This window comes from Notolepis coatsorum, assembly GCF_963971535.1.
Source record: "Notolepis coatsorum genome assembly, chromosome: 8".
NCBI classification, from domain to species: Eukaryota; Metazoa; Chordata; class Actinopteri; order Aulopiformes; family Paralepididae; genus Notolepis; species Notolepis coatsorum.
The window spans coordinates 37,538,290-37,560,718 of record NC_140172.1 but is presented as its reverse complement, the minus strand read 5'-3'; the positions used below and the strand labels follow the sequence as shown (position 1 = coordinate 37,560,718).

The 22,429-nt window shown below is 43.7% G+C and overlaps 1 protein-coding gene across 1 annotated transcript in view; it reads left to right on the top strand.

The window, feature by feature from the left end:
• Positions 1-22,429, top strand: part of rad50 (RAD50 homolog, double strand break repair protein) — a 124,282-nt gene that overhangs the window by 19,267 nt on the left and 82,586 nt on the right. The window contains exons 6-14 of the mRNA XM_084319584.1: positions 1,900-2,104; positions 4,893-5,021; positions 6,638-6,803; positions 8,756-8,814; positions 9,123-9,257; positions 11,509-11,715; positions 13,146-13,328; positions 17,795-17,952; positions 18,592-18,767. Of these exons, the coding sequence (XP_084175710.1) occupies positions 1,900-2,104; positions 4,893-5,021; positions 6,638-6,803; positions 8,756-8,814; positions 9,123-9,257; positions 11,509-11,715; positions 13,146-13,328; positions 17,795-17,952; positions 18,592-18,767 (1,418 nt within the window). The remainder of the gene's footprint in view (positions 1-1,899; positions 2,105-4,892; positions 5,022-6,637; positions 6,804-8,755; positions 8,815-9,122; positions 9,258-11,508; positions 11,716-13,145; positions 13,329-17,794; positions 17,953-18,591; positions 18,768-22,429) is intronic.

Below are 22,429 nucleotides of genomic sequence, written 5' to 3'. Positions count from 1 at the left end.
ATTGTCAGTAACAGCATTCGTATTGAACACTAAAAACGCTTATCAGCCCGATCGGTATAAAAGCATTGCACGATCAAGCAAAAATTTATGTCAGATAGTCCTTACCTGGGCGGCTAGGTGGTGCAGTGGGCAAGGCGCTCACCTCCAATGCTGGAGACGCTGGGTTTGAGCCCAGCTCTCCACATTGCTTTCAGTTTGGCTGGTCGTTCATACTAATACATTTGGCAGTATATATGGCAGTATTTTTACAAATGGGAGAAAAAGTGGATAAAAAAAAAAAGATAGTCCTTACCTGTGATCGGGAGTATTCCAAAATGGATACCTGGAATGCGGCTGGTATTGCAATTTGGCGATCTCAGACTCATTCCCTATGGTTATACCAAGGTCCCTAGATGAATAATGAATATAAATATCTAATAAAGGAATAAACGACCAAAACCCGAGAAATCTCGGGTCTGGCGCCCAACCGCTGGCGAGTTAACCCGACTTATCTCGGGTTTGGCCTCCATTGAGTTAATGTATCATGTAGTGTTAATTGAAGATTGTCAACGTTAACTTTATTGTACATTTTCTATTTGTAGCAGTGTCTGTAGGATGGTGTGCGCGCAGTGTGTAGGGTTGGACACCAAGAACCGGTTCTAACATATTTGCATTTCGATTCATAATTTCGATTCTAAAAACTAACAAATCTACTTTGTTAATTAATACCCTAGTTACAGTACAGCAACCAAATTAAACTGTATCAAGTCAACTGACAATGTGAATAGTATGACATTTTTTTTAAGATAAAAAAAACAAAAACTCCTGCGAAATAAGCTGTGTTCTGACCTGCACCTCAAAGAATCGGAGTCGAGAATCGTTTAGAACAGGAATCGAAATTGAGTCGGAATCGTTCAAATCCAAATGATGCCCAACCCTAGTGTGTCAGTGGGGGGAAGTTCCTAGTCCTGTGGGGGTGGGGGCTGGGAGAGAATTCAGCTTCCTGATGGATGAAGCTGTCTTTCAGTCTGCTAGTCCTAGCTCGGAGGCTCCTCATTCTCCTCCTGGAGGGCAGGAGACTGAAGAAGCGCTGTGAGGGGGTGGGTGATGTCTCCTGCAATGCGGAGTGCTTTGCGGGCCAGGCGTGTGTTATAAATGTCCTGGAGGGAGGGGAGGAGGGCACCAACGATCCTCTCAGCTGTTCTGACCGTGCGCTGCAGGGTCTTGCGTCAGGATGCCATGCAACCGCCGTACCACACAGTTATGCAGCTGGTCAGGAGGCTCTCGATGGTGCCCCGGTAGAAGGAACGCATAATGGGAACCGAGGCTCCAGCTCTTCTCAGTTTGGGCCACTGTTGAGCTTTCTTGGCCAGTGATGCAGTGTTGGTGTTCCAGAAGAGGTCCTCTGTGATGTGCACACCCAGGAATTTGGTGCTGCTCACTCTCTCCACCTCCACACTGTTGATGGTCAGTGGAGGGTGCTGGGTGTGTGCTCTCCGGAAGTCGACAACAACCTCCTTCGTTTTCTCCACATTGAGAATGAGATTGTTGTTCCCGCACCATGTGGTCAGTTGGCTCATCTCGTCCCTGTAGTGAGACTCATCTTTGTTGTTAATGAGCCCCACTACAGTTGGTGTGTCTGATTAACAGTAGCTAGCATTAGCTGTAACATTATTTAGCTGTTATTTGCTCTAATGTTTGGTAGCTAATGTTATCACTAATGCTAGCTCAAAGCAAAAGAGCATATGTTAGACACTTTGCATCAAAATGGCGGCAGACATATTTAATGGAGTTTCCCATTGACCATGACTCTCATCCTGAGCATGTCATAAGAGCAAAATGGCCACTGTGTGAATTTAGTCAATTGATTGAATTGAATGTAAAGTGACTTGAGCCCCTCCACCCTGCTCCATCTCCAAGGTACATCAAGGCCCTAGAGACGATGCGTCAGCTGCGACTGAAGCAAGGCCAGGTGGTGAAAGAATGTCAGGTGGAGCTGCGCTATCTGAAGCAGAACAAGGAGAAGGCCCAGCAGATCAGAGACCAGCTGGACTCGAAGGAGGCTCAGCTAGGAGCCTCTAAAGACAGCATCCAGAAGATCGACAGTCAGATTGAACCACTCGAGGTGGGCAGTAGTATGCCTGTTTTTATGTATTTTTAAAGGTGCATTAACACAATGTCTGCCACGCAGTTTGACCATCTTATAGTGCTCACTGCCAGCGCTGTAAGCCTATGGAGTCGCTCACCTTCTTTGCAGGGCTATAACTTTTTAAATATTATAGCTATATCGACATTACTATGGCCCATTCAACATCGGGTATCTATCGTTCCGGATGTGGGAACGTTATATTTTTCCATTCATACATTGTCGTGTTAATACCGTTGTGAATATAAGTATGTTTTTAGAGTGGTCTGCAGTAATTCCTAGAACACGAGTTATAGGCCCTGACGCATATTATACATAATCGATTGGCGTTTCGTTCCTATACACGCTACATTAAAAAATTCAAATGCATATGATCGGTATACATTATGCTCCATCATGCGTGAAGGAAAGGTGGGGGGGGGGGGGTCGTTTATGATTCCTTGATTGTCAGTAACTGCTTTCTTTAGTACGACATACGTTGATCAGATGAATTGCAATGAAATAAATGGACAATCGAGCTGGAATTAACGTTAGATTTCTCTTACCTGTGGCCGATGAGTCTGGAGAAAAGATATTCCAATTATTTGATTTCCATCTGCTAGATCCGTTTTCTGTTTGTACGACGCAATAAACGCCGAAAGCATATTGATTCTTGCGTCTCGAAAGCGATCCAATGCACTAGAGTGTTTGTCTGGATGCACAGAACGCACCATCCGGTTTAGAGTGAGTGCAACATCGCCCGAAATCCACCAGGCGGCGGTATTGAGCCGTTGCAATATCAGACAGAGTCCAGAGTCTCCCGGAGCCTTGCTGGATGAATTATGAATGGCAATAGCGAATAAAGGAAATAACGATCATAAAAACGAGTAAACTCGTTCTTGGCGCAGAAGCAGTTAAGCATTAAGCCCGATCGGGCCGAGATTTATTTCACATCATAAATAGATCAATACAGTCTGTATTAATTAATGTTGCGTTTCTTTTGCAAATGTAGCCAAGGGTAAAGACCCTAACCCTATCAAAACCGTAGTCAAAGTGTATATTTTCAGCAATACCGTTGTTTACCAATGATTTCAAGTGTTATTAGCGAAATATGAGTTTATAAAAATGTAGACGCGAGGAAATGAAGCCGTCATGAAATCGTTGTAGTCCTAAGAAAGAGGAGACCCTGGTCTTTGATGGACGTTCGATGCCGTGATTTTCGTGATTATAGCTCACAGGTCGAACAAACCTGGACGTTATTGCCATAAAATACAATGTATATTGTTTCTTTATTGTTAGGGTTAACGTCTACAAAGAAAAAGCGTCGCAATCTGGTGAAAAATGGCGGAGCTATGAACATTATAGAAAAGTAACTGTACTTACAGTAGTTTTCATTCACGGTCTTTGTTGCCCTGTAACGGGCGCCTGGTGATACTAAATCCAGATTTAACTCTGCCATTGGAAGGAGGAGATTTGGCCCGATCCATAGATGTATGACTTGGCCATTATAAGATTATTTATAGGCCTGATATTCTATATTCATATTTCATGTATCAGGATGGCAAAATTCAGTACTGTATCTACAAAAACCTCTGTAAATCATCTGCCCTTTATTAATTTGCTTAGATTTCTTTAATTTCTTTTATAATAATAATTTATATTCCCCTTTGGTTCATTACAATTTACTCAAGCATAGTAACAGACGCAATATTTCTGACACTGGGAATACATTCCCTGAGGTCCATAGATGCAAATGGTCCCTGTAAAAGTGGAGCAATCTTCCATTTACTTGGGGTATGTACTTTTAGGTGAATATTCTGAAAATATGGCTAGGGCTTAAGAGGTTAACTAAAGAAGTGAGGACTGTGTAGACTCAACAACACGGTTCGTTGAATAAGCGTGTCATTTACTGGTTTAAGTCCTCATCGCCGACTGTGGACCTGCCCTCCAAACTACACCGGAACTGAGCAGCAACTGCGGCCGTGCTGCTGCTGTCGAGTTGATCAATAGATCCTGCTGAGAGTGCGCTGCGAGGCACAGCGTTCCAGAAGCAGTGCTGTCACTGTGGCCTTGTTCTCTGGGTCACGTTGCACACGTTGCCTTGCAAAGTAGAGGATACAGGTGACTGCAGGAAGCAGGACGACCATCGCCTCTTCAAAAAGCTCGTGCCCAATGCAACCATCGCAGCATCCCCTGCCAGATTCGGACGCAACCAAAACACGCTGCTTACATTACTTTTCCAGTCTAGTCTCCGGGTCAACCACTAAAGGATGGGCTTATTCCACGTCATTTAGTGTTGGGTTGAGATCGCATGGTCCTCGTTTTCATACGATTTAAATCTTCGTTAATGCATCTTCTAAAATGTTAACCACAGTCTAATCTTGTCTGATTGTGTTTTTACAGCTGATTGTAGAATGGGCATATGATTACATTATGCATAGTAATATAATAATAATAGCATTCTTACAACAATTGCATTCTTACAACAGTTGCTATTTGTATTTGGGTGGGGAGAATATCAGATAATGGCATCAGCCTCAAAAAACTATAGTTGCATCCCAGTTAAGCGATGAGTCATACAGAACCACTAGAAGAAGGTTGATAGGTGTGCGTGTGCGCAAATGGGGTATAATTGACCTATCGCAAGCCCCACCCACTGTTCTTAATCTTCCAATCGCAACCGTTGCTTCGCTCTGACAAGTTGTAATTGGAGGATCAAGTAAAGAGGGCGGGGCTTGATATAGGTCAATTGTGGTAGAAAAGCTTTAACGTGTGTATTTGTCTTCAGAACCGTCTGATGGACATCGATGTGAACCTGGGAAAAGTGGTGAAGCTGGACAACGACATCAAGGCTTTAGAGAGCAGGAAGAAACAGATGGAGGAGGACAACAAGGAACTGGAGCAAAAGATGGAACAGGTGAGAGAAAGAAGAAGAAAAAAAGGGAGAAAGAAAGCTGAACTGGGCAAGATAAAACTGATGAGGGACAGATGTTAGAGGGAGGAGTTATCGAAAAGGGTTTGAGGAACTGCATGCTTATGGGTTTATTAACTGTGACCAGTGGCTCTATAGCTCGTTCTGTTGGTTGGTTGGTCCACAAATCTGTCCCGACCCTCTTAGCAGCCAGGGTTTTCTAGGGGTGGAGGAATGTGATTCTTAGATGCATCGCAATGCAGACATAGACGATTCTGAATCAATTCCCAAATGTAAAAAAATTCATAATTCATAATGTTGACGGAATGAAAAAAGGCAGAAGTTGCAGCGCCCGCCCGGACAGTCTATCGAGTGCATCTAACAGCTGTAGAGATGACTGAGCGCAAAATCTGACCATGTGTAAGAATTGCACACCATGAGGCATATGTAAACCTAAAGTAATTAACTGTTACTTATCTGTATAACGGTCTGCGGTCTATAACTAGCAGATCCGGGAATGCAAAATCTCTGCAAAGTATTTAGCGTTGCACAAAGCAACCTCTGCATTTAGATATTGACAGGGTAAAATTCAAAGCCTTAATGTTGTTATTTACTGTATAGCACAAGCAAACTATGCAGCCCAATGCAGTCACGCGGTCGTTTGTAATTTCAGTGCACAATGTCGAGCCACAACGTTAATATTTCCTTTCATAGTCACTTCAGAAACAAAGTAATTTCCTAACGTAAACGGACGCAAAGCATTGATATCGAATTGAATCGTGACCTTGTGAATTGAAATTGAATAAAATCGCGGTAATCCTTTCCAATACCCAGCCCTACAATACAGTGTACCCAGTTTTGGCATCTGTGTGTCTATATGTACAATTATATAACCATTAGGGCTGTACCGAATGCTTCGAAGCTTCGATCATAATGTTGACATTCGAATTCTAAATAAACATTCAAATTTTTTATTTTTAATAGTTTTTTAATTTTTTAATTTTTATTTAATTTTTTTGTCTATTCAATCTGTTTAAACCAATGGGGGGTTTCTTCACAGTTGCAGTTAAAGATTAGGCTACACTAATATTATAATATTATACTATAAGACGTCACCATCACTTTCATACCAACCGTGCCCTTATTGGATTATTTATGTTGACGAAACTGATGAGTTATATTCATTAAAGAAAGTTGATTTAATAAAAGAAAAAGACTAATTTAATCAGATTAATCACTTTATTCAAATTTAGGATTTAGTTAAAAAAAAATATTTTATTTTTTTTGTATTTTTTTTTTAATAATTTTTTAAACAAACACATAAACAAACATGACAACACACGATAAGATATACAAGCATTAGTTGTCGGTGCACATCCAATGAAATCACATTTTAGTTAATTGTCTTATATAGGATATACCCTTAATACCTGTTATCTAAAAACCTACACACATATGCTCCAGCTCGTACCCCCCCCCTTCCGGACCCCCCATTGGATAATCCATCCACTTTCCCTCGCTCCTAACCAAACATTTATTTTTTTTATAGACATTCGAAGCTTTGAATGTTAAAAAATGACATTCGGTACAGCCCTAATAACCATGGTGTGATTGATCGGCAGGTGTTCCAGGGCTCAGACGACCAGCTCCAGGACATGTACCAGAACCACCAGAAGACGGTGAGGGAGAAGGAGAGGAGGCTGACTGACTGCCAGAAGGAGCTGGACAAAGTAGGCAGGGAGCGCCAGAGACTCACCACGGTCAGGTCTGACCTCATGGTAGAGCAAGGTAGGTGCACACACACACACACACACGTTTCGCATCAGTTGTAATTCTTGAGTGGTCTGTTTTCCTGTCCTTCTTTTTAGAATAGATTTTTTTTTAAAGGGGACATGTACTATAAATGTCATTTTTCAGTCTCTAGCATTGTATTATAGTAATAGGAGTTAGTATCAATGTGTTTTAGTGTCTAAATACCATATTGGCGGATTGCTCTGATTCAGCTCAGATAATTTCCTCCTCCAGTAAATCAGGCCATCCTGATTTGAAGGCCTGAGTCACGTCATTCAGGCTCTGGGTAGAAGACAGTGATGTGATTGGCTCTGTGGTTGTAGCTAATGCCCGCCCACAATCTACCTAGACTAGACAGCGCACTTCCTCATACTGCAAGGCAGTGAAACCCGACACCTCTGCATACTCTGGAGGGAGAGAGAGAGAGAGAGAGAGAGAGATAGAGAGGGGGAGAGAGAGGGAGACAGAGAGAGAGAGGGAGGGAGCACTTGGGGGGGGGGGGGGACCTGCCGCGCCACACGGGAGAGGGGAGGAAGGGAGGCCCCCCCCCCCCACACAAGCAGCCGCAAGGAGAGAAAAAACGAAAGGAAGAGACAGCCTGTCTTTTTTTTCTCTCTCTCTCTCTCTCTCGCACCCCCCCCCCCCCCCCCCCCCCACACAAGCTGCCGCAGGGAGAGAAAAAACTAAAGGAAGAGACGGCCTGGATTTTTTTTCTCTCTCTCTCTCTCGCACCCCCCCCCCCTCTCTCTCTCTCTCTCTCCCACCCCCTCTCTCTCTCTCTCTCTCTCTCTCTCTATCGCTCTCTGTCTACCAGTCGCAGACTGTGTGGACTGACTGTCACTCAAAGTGCTTATGGGCGGAGCCAGGCCATAACAGCCTGAAATCTTGAAGCTGGAAAATGATGGTTTTGAGTACTTGATTAGAAATATAAAACAATGCATTTTTTTGAAAAAAAACTTAGATGTCTTCAATAGACTAACAGGAATTGTGTAAAGTTGCCCAAATAGTGCTAGGAATAGCAGTACATGTCCCCTTTAAATAAACCATAGAATCATATAGAATAAACCTACCTAAAAAGGATTTCCTGATCGTGCTAACAAAAAACGTCTCTCCTTAGAAAACATGTTCCTCTCAGTCTCTCTTCGCACTCAGACCTCCTTGTTCACAAACTCGCCGCTTTCCGTAGTGCCTTTCTGGCAACACTTTTGTTAGAACGACCAGGAGATGAATTTAAAGAAGGCATCACCGTATCAGTATAGTCCTTTAAATGAATGTTTGGCATAGGGCTGCAACGATTAGTCTACATAATCGACGACGTCGATCATAAAAACTTGTTGACGCCGAATTTTTGCGTCGCCGCGTCGTAAAAAAAAATACAAATAAAAAAGTTTTTTTTTTTTTTTTTTTTTTTTTTTTTACATTTTTTTGCACTACCTATCTTTGTGAAAGTGGCTTCTCAGCTCTGGTCCAGCTGAAGACAAAGCAGAGGAACAGATTGGACATTGAGCATGACCTCAGAGTTGCTTTGTCTACCATCACCCCAGACTTTGAGACTCTTGTCAGGAGCAAACAACATCCCCAGTTATCCCATTAGTTCCCTGGATGTTAAGCTAAGAAGTCTGCTAAGAAGGATATATTATTTATTATTATTATTATTTTATTTCATTGTGTTTTTAGCCCTAGTTGCACTTTTATTGCAACCCCAGTTATCCCATTAGTTCCCCCAAACGTACTGTCGGTCTGTTATGTTAAGCTAAGAAGTCGAGAAGAGCCCGGAAAAGGAGCCGCGCCCACAGGAAGCAGAGATGGAGGGTGTGACAGAAATAATCGTTAGATTAGTCGACTAATCGAAAAAAGAATCGACAGATTAGTCGACTACCAAAATAATCGTTAGTTGCAGCCCTAGTATGGCATGAGTCATTTACTACTTTACCGTGTTCTCTCTGCAGGCCGTTTACAGCTGGAGGCTGATCACCACGCTCAGAGCATGAAGAACCGTGATGCACAGGTGAGAGACCATAAGAGGGGGAAGTAGTACTGTTATTGATACCCGATCAGTTTGGAATTGAAATTCACTAGAATATACTTCAATTCACTATACTTACCGTATCTGTTCTCTCTCGTATTCCCTCCCACTCTCTGTCTCCCTCTCTCTCTGCCTCTCTCTCTCTCTCTCTCTCTCTCTCTCTCTCTCTCTCTCTCTCTCTCTCTCTCTCTCTCTCTGCCTCTCTCTCTGCCTCTCTCTCTCTCTCTCTCTCTCTCTCTCTCTCTGCCTCTCTCTCTGCCTCTCTCTCTCTCTCTCTCTCTCTCTACCAGGTACGCTCCTTGTCTTCCTATCTGGAGATGGAAGGTTATGACCGGACACCCTTCACTCAGCGTCAGCTGGAGAGCTTCCATCGCCAGGTGGCAGAGAGGTTGGACCAGGAACAAGAAGCAGCCAATCAGGTTATGGTAAGAGATTTCTTCAAATTAATACATATCTACAATATTCACAGCTTCTCTCCATGCAGTATAAAATGATTACAAAAACGAAATTATTTAGTATCAACTTAGATAAGAGAAATTTTTTTCACTGCCTATAAAAGCAAACGGCAGCAAATGCGCGAGTAGAGAAACTGAGAAATTTGACTTTAAAGTTGAGTCTCACCCTGGTATAATGATAGTTGAGGGGATTAGGTTTCAGTGGAATGTGACCTATTCATTTATTTATTTTTCATTGGTGGTAATACAGTTATTATGGTGCTACTTTGTTCAAATGGTTATTATTCTATTTCCACTTCAAATTCTTCTCAAATATATTGGATTAAAAAAGAAAAACATACATATCGGTGATGAAGGTATTATAAAATCACATACCTTTGTGTGAATCCATGATAGTATACCATAAAGGGGAATTTCACCTATTTTAAGAATTCATATATGTTACGCCTGTGCCCCAGGACAGTTCGGTCCATGTTGGTGAACATGCACCATTCTCACCTAAAGCTATAAACCTTAAACCCTCAAATCTGTCATTGATGTAAAATCAACGACCGCTCCATAGACTATGAACGGCTCTCTGACTTTGTGATGCCACAGAATGTTTGTGTGAGCTCTTACACCCACATGACGTATAGATTCTGGTTCAGATCTGTTAGCAACGCTAGAATATAACTTTGGGTGTGACAATTCAATTTAATATTTTAGGGCTCCACAAAGTCAGTGCCCCATTTATTGTCTATAAGCGCAGCCCCTGATTTGACATTCAGGTGACATCACAGAACTCTAGCTTCAGGAGAGAGTGGTGCATGTTCACAAATATGGGTAAAATTCCCTTTTTTATTTTACAAGGGGGTGTAATAAAACTGCCAATTGCTGCATACATGGAGATGTGCTCTCTCGATATGTGACCAGTGGATACAATTATCAATCATATTTACCTCCTGATTGGATAAAACCCACTGGGAGTTGTTCCTAAATGGTATAGTGCACCCCCCCTGGCTAAAATTTGTTTACATTTATAAATTTATTTTTAAGAGTAGTTTCCAGAAGAACATGTCCATTCCTCCCATCACTATAGAACTGGACTGTATAGACCAGCAGAGAGCGCAGCATAGTGATGGTATGGGATTGACATGTATGAGCCGGCTGAACAGATTCAGGAGACAACGGTGAATTCAATCGGTGGTTTTTATTGACTGGAACACACGGAGAAGAGAAACAGTCCTCCAGAATGAAAAACACCCATGGCCTTTTTTTTTTTTTTTTCACATTTCCTATTTTTCTCCCTCCCCAATTCTTCCCTCCCCTGTCTTGAACGTTGCTAGACTATGCCTCCCACTTGGTCGGCTGTAGTGAGGATAGAAGCCTTGCATCACGTGTCCCCTCCGGTACACGAGGAGGCAGCCTGTCGCATCTTTTCACCGCAGCAGCTCGAACTCTCAGTGACGAGGAGTAATGCGTGGGAGTCTCACGCTGCCCCCGCTACTTCCTGCTTCCGGCGTCACCCAACCGACCTGTAGGAGTCGCTGTCCACAACGTCCAATCCCCACCCACCGGCTTTCCCACCCTCTAACACTGCCAATTGTGTTAGTATGACGGCCGGCCAAGCCGGTAGCAATGCCGAGAGCTGGGCTCGATACCAGTATTCTCCTGCATTAGTGGCAAGCGCCTTGCCCACTGTGCCGCCCCCAACACCCATGGCTTTTATACTATGTGTGAGTTCCATATATAGGGAGCCTCTGGTTAATAATGGATGATCCGACGGACCGACAGGCATTGGCATACATGGTCTGGTGATTATGTTCAGGTTTGCTCCTCTCACTGGCCTGTGGTCGGAGGCCCGATACAGCCATGCATGCACTGGTCATCAGGTCAAAGTATTTCTGGGTGCATGGCCTGAGCTTGGTCACAGATGCACATTCCAGAGTGGGGGAGACGATGATCATGATTTGACCAGAGGAGCTTAAATATAAGATATTAGATATTAATGAACTAAAAATAACTATCAATAGTATAGTTGAAATGAGAGCGATAACAATACATTATCCCTTTAAACCCTGCTGAGTATTTAGTGTATTTTATTTAGGGACCTGCAGGAAGGGAGCAGCTGCCAAACATGAGATGATAAAAGCAGACCATGTATAACTGTCCAGTCCTCCTTTTTACATCATCATTCTTAATGATCTAATACATAATCAATCACATTAATGATTTTAAATAGAGGGACCTCCAGGAGAAGGAGCAGCAGAAGCAGCAGTCAATCGATGAGATGAGAGACAAGAAGACGGGCCTGGAGAGGACAGTGGAGCTGAAGAAAGACCTTCAGGGAAAGAAGCAGAAGGAGCTGAGGAACATCAAGACAGAGCTGCAGAGGCTGGAGGGTTCCTCCACCAGGCTCCAGACACTGGAGACTGAACTAACTAAGGCGGTGAGTAGGACTGGAGCGTTCACTGAAGACTGAACTAGCTAAGGCCTTGAGTAGGACTGGAGGGTTCACTGAAGACTGAACTAGCTAAGGCCTTGAGTAGGACTGGAGCGTTCACTGAAGAGACTGAACTAGTTAAGGCCTTGAGTAGGACTGGAGCGTTCACCGAAGACTGAATTGGCTAAGGCCTTGAGGAGGGCTGGGTATCGAAAAACGGTGCCATCAAGGTATGGCTGCACGATTAAAAAAAAATCCCGATCTCGATTCATAGACCTATGCGATCTCATTTCTAAATTATGATTTTTTTTTTATATATTTTCTTTTTATTATTATTATTTCTTTTTTTACTCTACTTTTTTAAATGATGACGACTTTTTTAAATGATGACGATTCTGACTTGAGTTATTTTGTATGTTACAAGAGACTTAAGTTTAAGTCAAGCACTTTGATATGTTATGTTGTCTGTTTAATAAAGGGTGCAATAAGTCATTTTATTGGAAAAAATAAGAATCGTGAGAGAATCGTGATCTCAATTCTTAGAGAGAAAAATCGTGATTCACATTTTAGCAATAATCGTGTAGCCCTACATCAAGGTATCAAGCGAATCACGTCAGAGTGGGGAGGGTCTCATCGATCTGTTTGATGTTTATGAATAATCTTTCTTTGTTGCCATTGAGCAGCTTCCTCAACAAGAGCAGTTTCATGGGCTGTTGACGTCACTTCAGGCTCGTTGTGATAATGTTGGAGATTGTGTCATTTCCCCCATGTTGCTGTCATTGTTGGACTCATGGATTTCATGAGCCTATGAAAAGTAGTCAATATCTCATGGATCTGCAGTAATGAAGGTTTTTAATTGTACATACTGTACTACTCTGCACATAAAGGATTCTCATTGTCCTTGTGAGAATAGTTGCCATCATCCACACATGTGATGCGCAGCGATAGTCAAACGAACACAAAGTCTATTTCGGACTGATTCAATCATTCCATAGCCAAAGAAAGTCTGCAGGCAAAGTTTCCTGCCTGTACCTGCGGGAGGACCCGCTGCCTTCCTCCGTGTCTTTTGTGGCAGAGACATGTAAGCCAGCCTGTAGGCAGTTCCGGAGTTTGAAGTTCAGATACAAAAAGAAAAAAAGAAATCTCTACCATTAACCCTTTCACGACCGTCGGTTGTGTGATGGTAAAGGGTTAACCTTCTGTCGTGTGGCAGTGAAAGGGTTAATGGTAGAGACTCTTTTTCACACGGTCGCTGCTGGTTGTGTGATAGTAAAGGGTTAACCTTCTGTCGTGTGGGAGTGAAAGGGTTAACCGGCTGTTGTGTGGCAGTGAAAGGGTTAACCTTATGTGTATTGTCGCGGTGAAAGGGTTAACCGTTTTGATAGTGCGGCAGGGAAAGGGTTTTAAACCAACGCTGTGTGTGTTTCCTGCGGCAGGAGCGTGAGCTGAACAGTGCGGTGCAGAGCTCCAACGTGGAGGAGCTGAAGGTGGAGGTGACGGAGCTCCAGAGGGAGAAGGTGGAGCTGGACCGCACACAGAGACGACTGGACCAGGAGATGCAGATGCTGAACACGCACACCACCTCTCGCACTCAGATGGACATGCTGAAGAAAGACAAGGTAACGACGCCAAAAGTATAAGACGCTTTAACGGGCATTAAAGCGTTCCGTCTCCAGACGGATTTCCGTAAATTTTATTGGGAGTTCCGTCAATTTGATTCGCAGTCTGACAGAATTGGCTACCTGTTATAATATGATTTGTAGATGCATACAGATTGAAACAAAATTGAGCCAATCAGAGGCGTCAAATATCATGAAAAAGGGTTTTTTTTTCCTATCGCGCGGCCGTGCCAAGCAGTCATTGTCACTCAGCGACTCGAGAGACAAGATTACGCTGCTCGCTCCGCGGTTGCAGCTGGAGGCTATTGGGCGAGTGACATTTGCGAGGTCTGAGAGGTCTGTCCGCCACATGGCAGGGTAACAAAATAGTCATGTAAAATAATAAAAAACTGTGGTGTGTTTTGGTTTTACGACAATCGCATTTTTTGCAGCCTCGCGCATCAACTCTCCTTGTTTACCGACGTCACATCCACCACCTGCTTGCACTGTAACGCTGCTATACCGATTAGCTAACGTTAGCTTAATAGCGTCGGTTAAATGGAAGGAGTAAGCCGGCCACTAAAAAGAAAAACCACCGCGGTTTTCTCAGACGAAAAGGATGAGCGGCACCACCCAAAAGAAAGTTTCGAGAGGAATGGTAGTTTGAAGATAGCGGTGTTTCAAGAGACTGGCTAGGCTACTGGGGGCTGTAGTGGTGAGTTGTTAACTTGTTCCGTGTGCCGTAGGGCTGGGCGATAAAACGATAACGATAAATATCGCGATAAATTATTTCCTCGAAATAAACATGAAATGTGGTCGCAAAGTTTCGATATATCGATTTTCCAAGTTTGGCTCCGCTCAGCCTCGGCTCAACACACTCACTAACAACAGCCAACGTTACGTGATGACGTGACGTGCTTACGCACCACAGCTCCAGATGCGCCACTGTTTTGGTTTAGGACTCAATGCTGGCGCTAGGATAATTAGCTTGCACAGCTCTATGTTATATATTTACGTGCCGTGTATGCGTGTGACCTGAATTCTGATGCCACGGTTCTGTGTGTGGTATACGGTGGACGTTGTTGCAATGTATTCTGGCGGAACAGAGTATTTTAGGGATATTTAGGACATTTGGATACATGCGTGGCTAGGATAATTAGCTTGCACGGCGCTATTTTATATATTTACGTGCAGACGTTGTTGCAATTTATTGGGGCGGAACAGAGTATTTTAGGGATATTTACTAGTACATTGTCATGGGATTGTCTCGCTCTGGCTAACTGCTAACGTGCGCGGACTGATGGCGACATCAACTCGAGACATTCGCAGCAGAAAAACAAGTCCATCGGCGCCGGGCATAATAAGTTAATTAAACTTGACAGACATTATATCGACGATAATTATCGATATCGAGTTATATGAAAATAATTTAATAATTTTATCGCGATAACGTTTTTGGCTATATCGCCCAGCCCTAGTGTGCCGCAACTATGTCAAAAAGAAAAACAGAAACAACACATTTGTCATTGTCGTGTTACTTCACAGTACAAATACGTGAGTCCCCTGTTGTGGTTGTGAGTATCCTTTATTAGCTTAACTCCGTAGCAACATCACACAGGTATATCTGTGTAGACAGTCTCCTCCCCACCGTATATTCTCTCCCGAGTCCCCACCGTATGTTCTCTCCCCACCGTATGTATCTTTTTCTACCACCCCCTCCTCCTAATGTACAGTCTCCTCCCCATCATATGTATAATCTCTGTCAGGATCTATGGGTAACATTACTGTATATTTGCATATCGTATATGTCACAAATGTAACATTACTACAGTATATACCTGTAGTATGTCATGTATGTCCCTATGCCATAAATGTCATGATGTCAATGTTGTGTATGTCATAAATGTCACTATGAATTGAAAATGGGGGACCCTGATGTAAACAAGACAAACGTCTTTCTCTGGTCTGCATCCCCTTAACAATTGTGTGTATTGAGCCGTACTGTATTGAATGAATGAATGAATGACCTTTATTTATAGAGCACCCTTCACAGCACGAATGCACAGGGTGCTTTACACTACATCTTAATATAAAAACACAATAAAAACAAAATCAGAAATAAATGACAACAGACAAACAGCAGTTAAAAACAGTGAAACCAGATAGAAAAAGTAGAATAAAAGAATTTGGATAAAATCATGAGTCACTAATTAAAACAACACTATAGAACAGAAAAAGGCGCCTATGTGTGATTAAAAGCCTGCCTGAACAAATGTGTTTTTAGTTGTTTTTTAAACGAGTTCTCAGAGGGGGCAGTTCGCAGGTCCAGGGGGAGAGCGTTCCAGAGCCTTGGTGCTGTCACCTCGAAGGCTCGATCACCCCTTGTTTTTAGCCTGGTCCTGGGGATCACTAGGAGGTGCTGATCGGCAGATCTGAGTGAGCGGGTGTTTGTGTAGGGATGGATGGATGAGTTCCGTGATGTAGATAGGGGCCTGACCGTGAAATGCTCTGAAAGTGAAAGTGAGGACTTTGAAGTGAATTCTGTAGTGTACCGGGAGCCAGTGCAGGGATACCAAAATGGGAGTGATGTGACATGATTTTTTTGACCTTGTGAGTAGCCTGGCTGCAGCATTGTACCCATTCTGCAATCTGTTAAATATTGATTGATTGATTGAACATTTTATTAACAGATTGCAGAATGTGTACAGTACAGCTCAATACACACAATTGTTAAGGGGATGCAGACCAGAGAAATACTTTCGTCTTGTTTACATCAGGGTCCCCCATTTTCAATTCATCATAACATACCGTAATTCCTCTAATAGTAACCGGGTCTCAAATACAAGCCGGGTCTCTATTAATGGCCGGGTGCGCTCTTGAGCTAAGCAATTATAAGCCGGCCTCCTAATACAAGCCGGGTTACTAATATACTGAGCTGCATACTGAGCTAGTTACTTGATTTCACTTTGCAAAACGTTGAAATGACCAGTGACCACCTGTAATTGCACTGTTTACTATTTCATACAGTACTTGGTTTCAATAAATGAACCCAGTACATTTTACTGGGTTCAAACTGACACAAAATGTTGATTTATTCATTATGATCCGTTTGAAAATTTGAAATATAGGCCTCCCTCTTATACAGGCCTCCTCCTAATACAAGCCTGGTACCCGCTACAGTTGAAACAAATACAAGCCGGGGTTACTATTAGAGGAATTACGGTATATGCCACACATGACATACAGATAAACAATACTGTTACATCTATACATTTATGACATACCAGATTTACAAATACAGTATTGTTTGTGATACAAAAATAGTCTAAAAAAGAGAGTATATACATTTGACAAAGAAACTGTACATTAGAGGAGGTTGGGTAGGTGGGGTGGGGGGACTGTACATTGGATTATCGACGAAACCTTACTTGGTCCCAAGAAGAGGGTCTTGTGTATTAAATAAAGTTTTCATTCATTCATTCATTCTGGATCTGGTAAATCCAGTAGCAATACACACAATTGTTAAGGGGATGCACACCAGAGAAAGATGTTTGTCTTGTTTACATCATCAGGGTCCCCCATTTTCAATTCATAGTGACATTTATGACATACATAACATACATGACATCATGACATTTATGACATAGGGACATACAGGTATATAGTACTGTTACATTTGTCACATATACGATATGCAAATATACAGTACTGTTACCCAGAGATCCTAACAGTAAATATATACATATGATGAGGAGGAGACTGTACATTAGGAGGGGGTGGGTGGGTGGTAAAAAATATATACAAACGGTGGGGAGACTGTCCATTGTTGTTGTGGCATAATTGCGAACCGTGTTTAGTCCCTTGTTTGTATGAGAACAAGCCGTTTAGTTCATGGTTCAAAGTAATGGGAAAGGGGTGCTAGCTCGCCATCAATCAGAAGCTAGCCACAAGACTTGCATTTACGCTCTCCAGCACACAGCCTCCCTGCCTGGCACAACAACCACAACAGTAGGGTCTATAGTCACAGTCAGGACAGTAGGCTCTACAAGTAGGCTCCCTTAAAACGCTAACGCTATTAAAAAAAAATACAGTGAAGGTTAAAATAAAAATATGACTTGGCCTGAAAAAAAGTTCAGTCAGGAGAATTGTTTTTGCTTTAATCCCTGCACTAAAGTATATCGGGCCAATGTGGCAATTAATGATTGGATGAATGAAAGGATGAAAACACGAGTGAATGAATTAATGATAAGATGAGCGAGTGCCATAGACGCAAACAGTCAGCTGACCAGGGCATTCTAAGACTCCCCGTTCAAGTAACCCTGCTTACAGGTAATTTTTTACTTTTTTACCTCTGCTCCTCTCTTTTCTTCTCTCCTCTTTTCTTCTCTTCTCCCATCTCTCCCCTTCTCTTTCTCCCTTCCCCTCTCTCTTCTCTCTTCCTGTCCTCTCCTCTCACCTGTCCTCCATGTCTTCCTGTTCTCCTGTAGACGGAGAAAGAGGAACAGGTACGTAAGATCAAGTCTCGTCACAACGAGGATCTGGTTTCCCTGCTGGGTCACTTCCCCAACAAGAAGGAACTGGGCGACTGGATCTATGCCAAATCTAGAGACATCAACTCGACCAGGGACAAGCTGGCCAAACTCAAGTTAGTGAGATGCACTCACTCACTCACTCACTCACTCACTCACTCACTCACTCACTCACTCACTCACTCACTCACTCACTCACTCACTCACTCACTCACTCACTCACTCACTCACTCACTCACTCACTCACTCACTCACACTCTTGCAGGTTCACCTTTGTCACCTGGACATTTAAGTTAATGAATAACCTTTACTGAAAATGGTGGACAAAACGTTTTTTTCTTATTTTTTTATTTTTTTAAACAATTGAATTCCTGCTAGTAGTAATTTCCAAGCGTACAGTGTATCAATAGAATGTAATCGAAGCGGGGTGATGCTCCAGGAATGATGAGGTGCCCTATCTCAAACATCGCCCTCTTTTCTTGATCCTCCAAAAAATCATAAGCATACGATTTTGGCACCCGTTGGAACGTACTGTGTCTCAGGCGATCACAATGTGAGGTCTGAAGTAACTGCGGTATAGTTCAGATTTCTAATTAAATGATATTACTTTACATATCTATGAAAGAAAACCTAACCCTTGCATGCACACACACACACACACTCACACACTCTCACACACACACACACACTCACACACACACACACACACACACACACACACACACACACACACACTCACACGTTTGTGTTCCCAGTAAGGATCTGGCCTCAGGGGAGCAGAATAAGAGCCACACTGCTGCTGAGTTGCGTAAAAAGGAGCAGCAGTTGACCAGCTATGGGGAGAAGTTCTTCAGCGTGTGTGGTAGTCAAGACCTGGACCAGGACCTGGGCAAGCTGCTGGAAGAGCTGGAGAAGACCTCCAAACAGAGAGGTAAACATTAGAAGATGAATACCACACAGGGCTCTACAGTGTGTCCATTTCACTCACATTTGCCCCTAAAAATAGATGTGTGCGAAAATCATTTAGGAGCACAGTGTGCGAGTAATGGCCCGATGCGTATTTTCTATGAGTTGAGTGGATGCCTGACCGGAGTAGTGTGTGTTTGAGAGAGAGAGCGCAAGCTTTGCGTAGTGGGCTTGTCAACAGTGTCGATGCGCAATAAATTGTCATTTCATAATAGACACAGAGCAGCGCGGACCTTACATTTTAGAAGCTATGACATCTAGCTATTCAGCCCTGCGTTCGACAGCTCTGTGACAACTCCTCTCTGCAAGCAATGGGAACATGCTTTGCATCCTCGCCATTCCTGTATGCCCACGTCACAGTAAAAACCTCTCTCTCTCTCTCTCTCTCTCTCTCTCTCTCTCTCTCTCTCTCTTGCTCACTCTCACCTGATTCCTGAACCAATTTCATTTCAAAGGAAGATATTGATTGACATTAGGGGTGTAACGGTACACAAAAACCACGGTTCGGTACGTACCTCGGTTTTTAAGTCAAGGTTCGGTATGGATTTTCGGTACAGTGGGGGAAAGTTTGGCTTTCCATGTTCCACTCAGGGGTGATGTAGTGTGCAGTTACTGTTAAGTAGGGCTGTCAACGAATATTCTATATTCAAATGAATAATCAAGTTGTAAAATAAATTATATATATATATTCGATTGTGAAAAATGCGCTGCATGACTGATGGGAGACACTTTCACTTAGGTAGGCCTGTGTTGGCCGTACTATGAGGCTATGCTAAATGACAGGTAATCTCTCAGTGGTGCAGCATGGACTGATCGAGCGACATCAGACCCTTTGCGCAAGTTATATTTTGAGTTCCGCACGCAAAAAAGAAGTTCTGCACGTGCGTTTCGTTAGTGGTTAAAATTACGCTGTATTCTTTCTTTTGTTCGGTACACAGCACATACTGAACTGAAGGAAGAACTGAAGACCTCCAGACAGAGGCAACGATTATAAAATACCAGAGCGTACTAATGGAGAACAGAGACGGAGGGATACAAATCAGAAAATACTATATTAACAGTATAGTATCATAGTATACAGTGGCGTTGCGCAATATGTCGGGGCTCCCCCGCAGGTCAGACCATGGGGCCCCGCCCACTCCCCTAAATCAATAATAAAGTGAGATGGGATAGACATCGCGGCCACTTAAACCATGTACTAAAAAGTTAACGGATTAGATTCCAGTTCCAATGTAACCTGTAGGCTACTTGTAACTGAGGGGTACAATTCCCTGACTGTATTGAGAGTATGGTATCATTAAACCACTACTTAGTTATGTACTTTAATTACTGGCCATACAGTACATGGTATATCTGGTGAACACCCACACAAGAATACGGCAATGACAAAGAAAGTTCTAGTTAGAGGTATTTATTATTAGAGCAGCAACGGTAGGTTACAGATTGAGAATTATGATTGCGCTTGTAAGGCGTAGAACACTTAAAGTAGGTCAAGAGCGTAAGTCCATGAGAATAGTAAGATGGGTATAACTGACGCCACCTGTAGCATAAGAATTACATAAGGCACACTCGTAGTCAGCTGGAGACACTAGGGGGTTCCCTCCGGTTGTAAGCCGGCAGGGTAGAGGAATGTTCGGGAGCAAAGTCTGGATCAACGCGAATAACGAGGCTCCAGATACAGGAGCCAGTGCAATACTCCCTTGGTCCGTAGACAAAGCAACAGCTATACTCCAGTATGCACGACAGCATGGATGAAAGCTAGCCAGCCTCTGTGGTCCTAGAGGCGGGCTCGATGGTGCTCCTCACAGGGTAGATCCCACACAGCAGTGGGTAGACGGTTCTCTGCTCCAGCAGCCACAGTACCAAAGAAATATAATCCAGCCGGAAAAGGCTCTGCATTCGCCGGTGTAGGTTCTCCGGTGTACATATCCAACGGTTCTCGTCTAGGACTCCTCGGGTGGTGGCGCGAGTTTAGGCCGCCCAGCCTGGATAAGTGCACTAGCTAGAGGTACGACGAACCGGTGGTAATGATGGTCACGGAGAACGGTAGCCGCACGATACACTATAAATAATAGACTATTACTTCACAATAGAATAAGTCGAACTCGACGATACAGCGTTAAACTCTGACACTTTAGCTATCTATTCGCACACGGTTCTCAAGGCTCTATTCAGGGGCAAAGAGGCCCACTTCACGGCACGTTGTATCGTGGTGAAGGCTTCAACTTTTAGGATAAGACTACTGCTGTATCCACCTGCGACGTATTTATACGTAAGGTGAATAATCTAGTGCCAACCTCAGTTCTGTCTCGTATTACTGCGCAAACCTGGACATGTTGAGACATGCCTTGGCGGTGGCTTTGAACTTGCCATTGGGGGTATGGCCGTTGGCGCCTAGGGGTCGCTGTCCAATAGGAGAACGAATATTATGGTCTGGCTTGTACCTAGGTAAAGGGATATTCCGTGTATATATACAAAGAATATACAAGGGATATCAGACGATATACAAATATTATACAAGGTATCTCAAGTAATAAATATATATATTCGGTTTAATCTGACCCTTTGTAACAGCCGCCTCCTAATTAGTCCGCACCTAATTAGATAAGCAGAGACAGATTAACCGTCTTGTCCACTACTCAATGTCCGTTGTGGGGAGTAGAGCAATTCACAAAGTCAGTGGGTCATGGTCGTCATCAAGGGAGTCAGGGAGCCTTGGCAACTCTATCAGCCTCGCCACGGGTCGGGTGTATGTCCGTCCCTGGACAAGAACTTCTGCCGCTCTGACCTTTCCGTCGGCACCAGTGATCACTTTGCTTACGCGGCCGGCCGGCCACATAGCTCGGGGTAGTGACTGGTCTATGATCATGACGACTGTGCCCTCCGTCAAATTGTCTCTTTCTTTTACCCATTTCTGGCGGGTCTGTAGAGACGGTAGATAGTGGAGGAGGAAACTGTTCCAAAACCTGTCAGCCAATACTTGACTGTACCTCCACATTCTTCGGCCGTTCGCTTCCTCAGGTCTGTACACCGTCTGTGGGAGCGCGGGGTCCAGCCGCCCCATCAAGAGAGTGTTGGGGGTGACTGGGTCAACATCTGCTACATCACTTGAGACGTAACCGAGGGGCTTTGAGTTCAATACTCCCTCGATCTCTGTGAGGACTGTCGTGAGGACTTCTTCAGCCACGGTCTGGGCCCCAAGCACGGCGTACAGGGCTGTCTTTATCGAACGTACTTCTCGTTCCCAGGTTCCTCCGAAGTGAGGGGCGTTCGGGGGGTTAAACTGGAAGTCAATCTGAGAGGGAGCGAGGTGGGTCTTAAATTCTGGGCCCATAGCTTGGAAGCTCTCTCTCAGCTCTCTTTCTCCGCCTTTGAAGTTTGTCCCGTGATCAGACAGTAATATAGACGGTTTTCCTTTTCGCGCTGTGAATCTCCGGAAGGCCATAAGGAATGAGTCCGTACTCATGGTTGGAAGGAGTTCTATGTGTATCGCTCGGGTGGTCATGCATTTGAATACAATACCCCACCTCTTCTCCGTCCCTCTTCCTTTCTTCACATACAGCGGGCCGAAGCAGTCCATACCGGTGGAGTGAAAGGGCTTGTCGCCAAGTCGGAGGCGACAGGGAG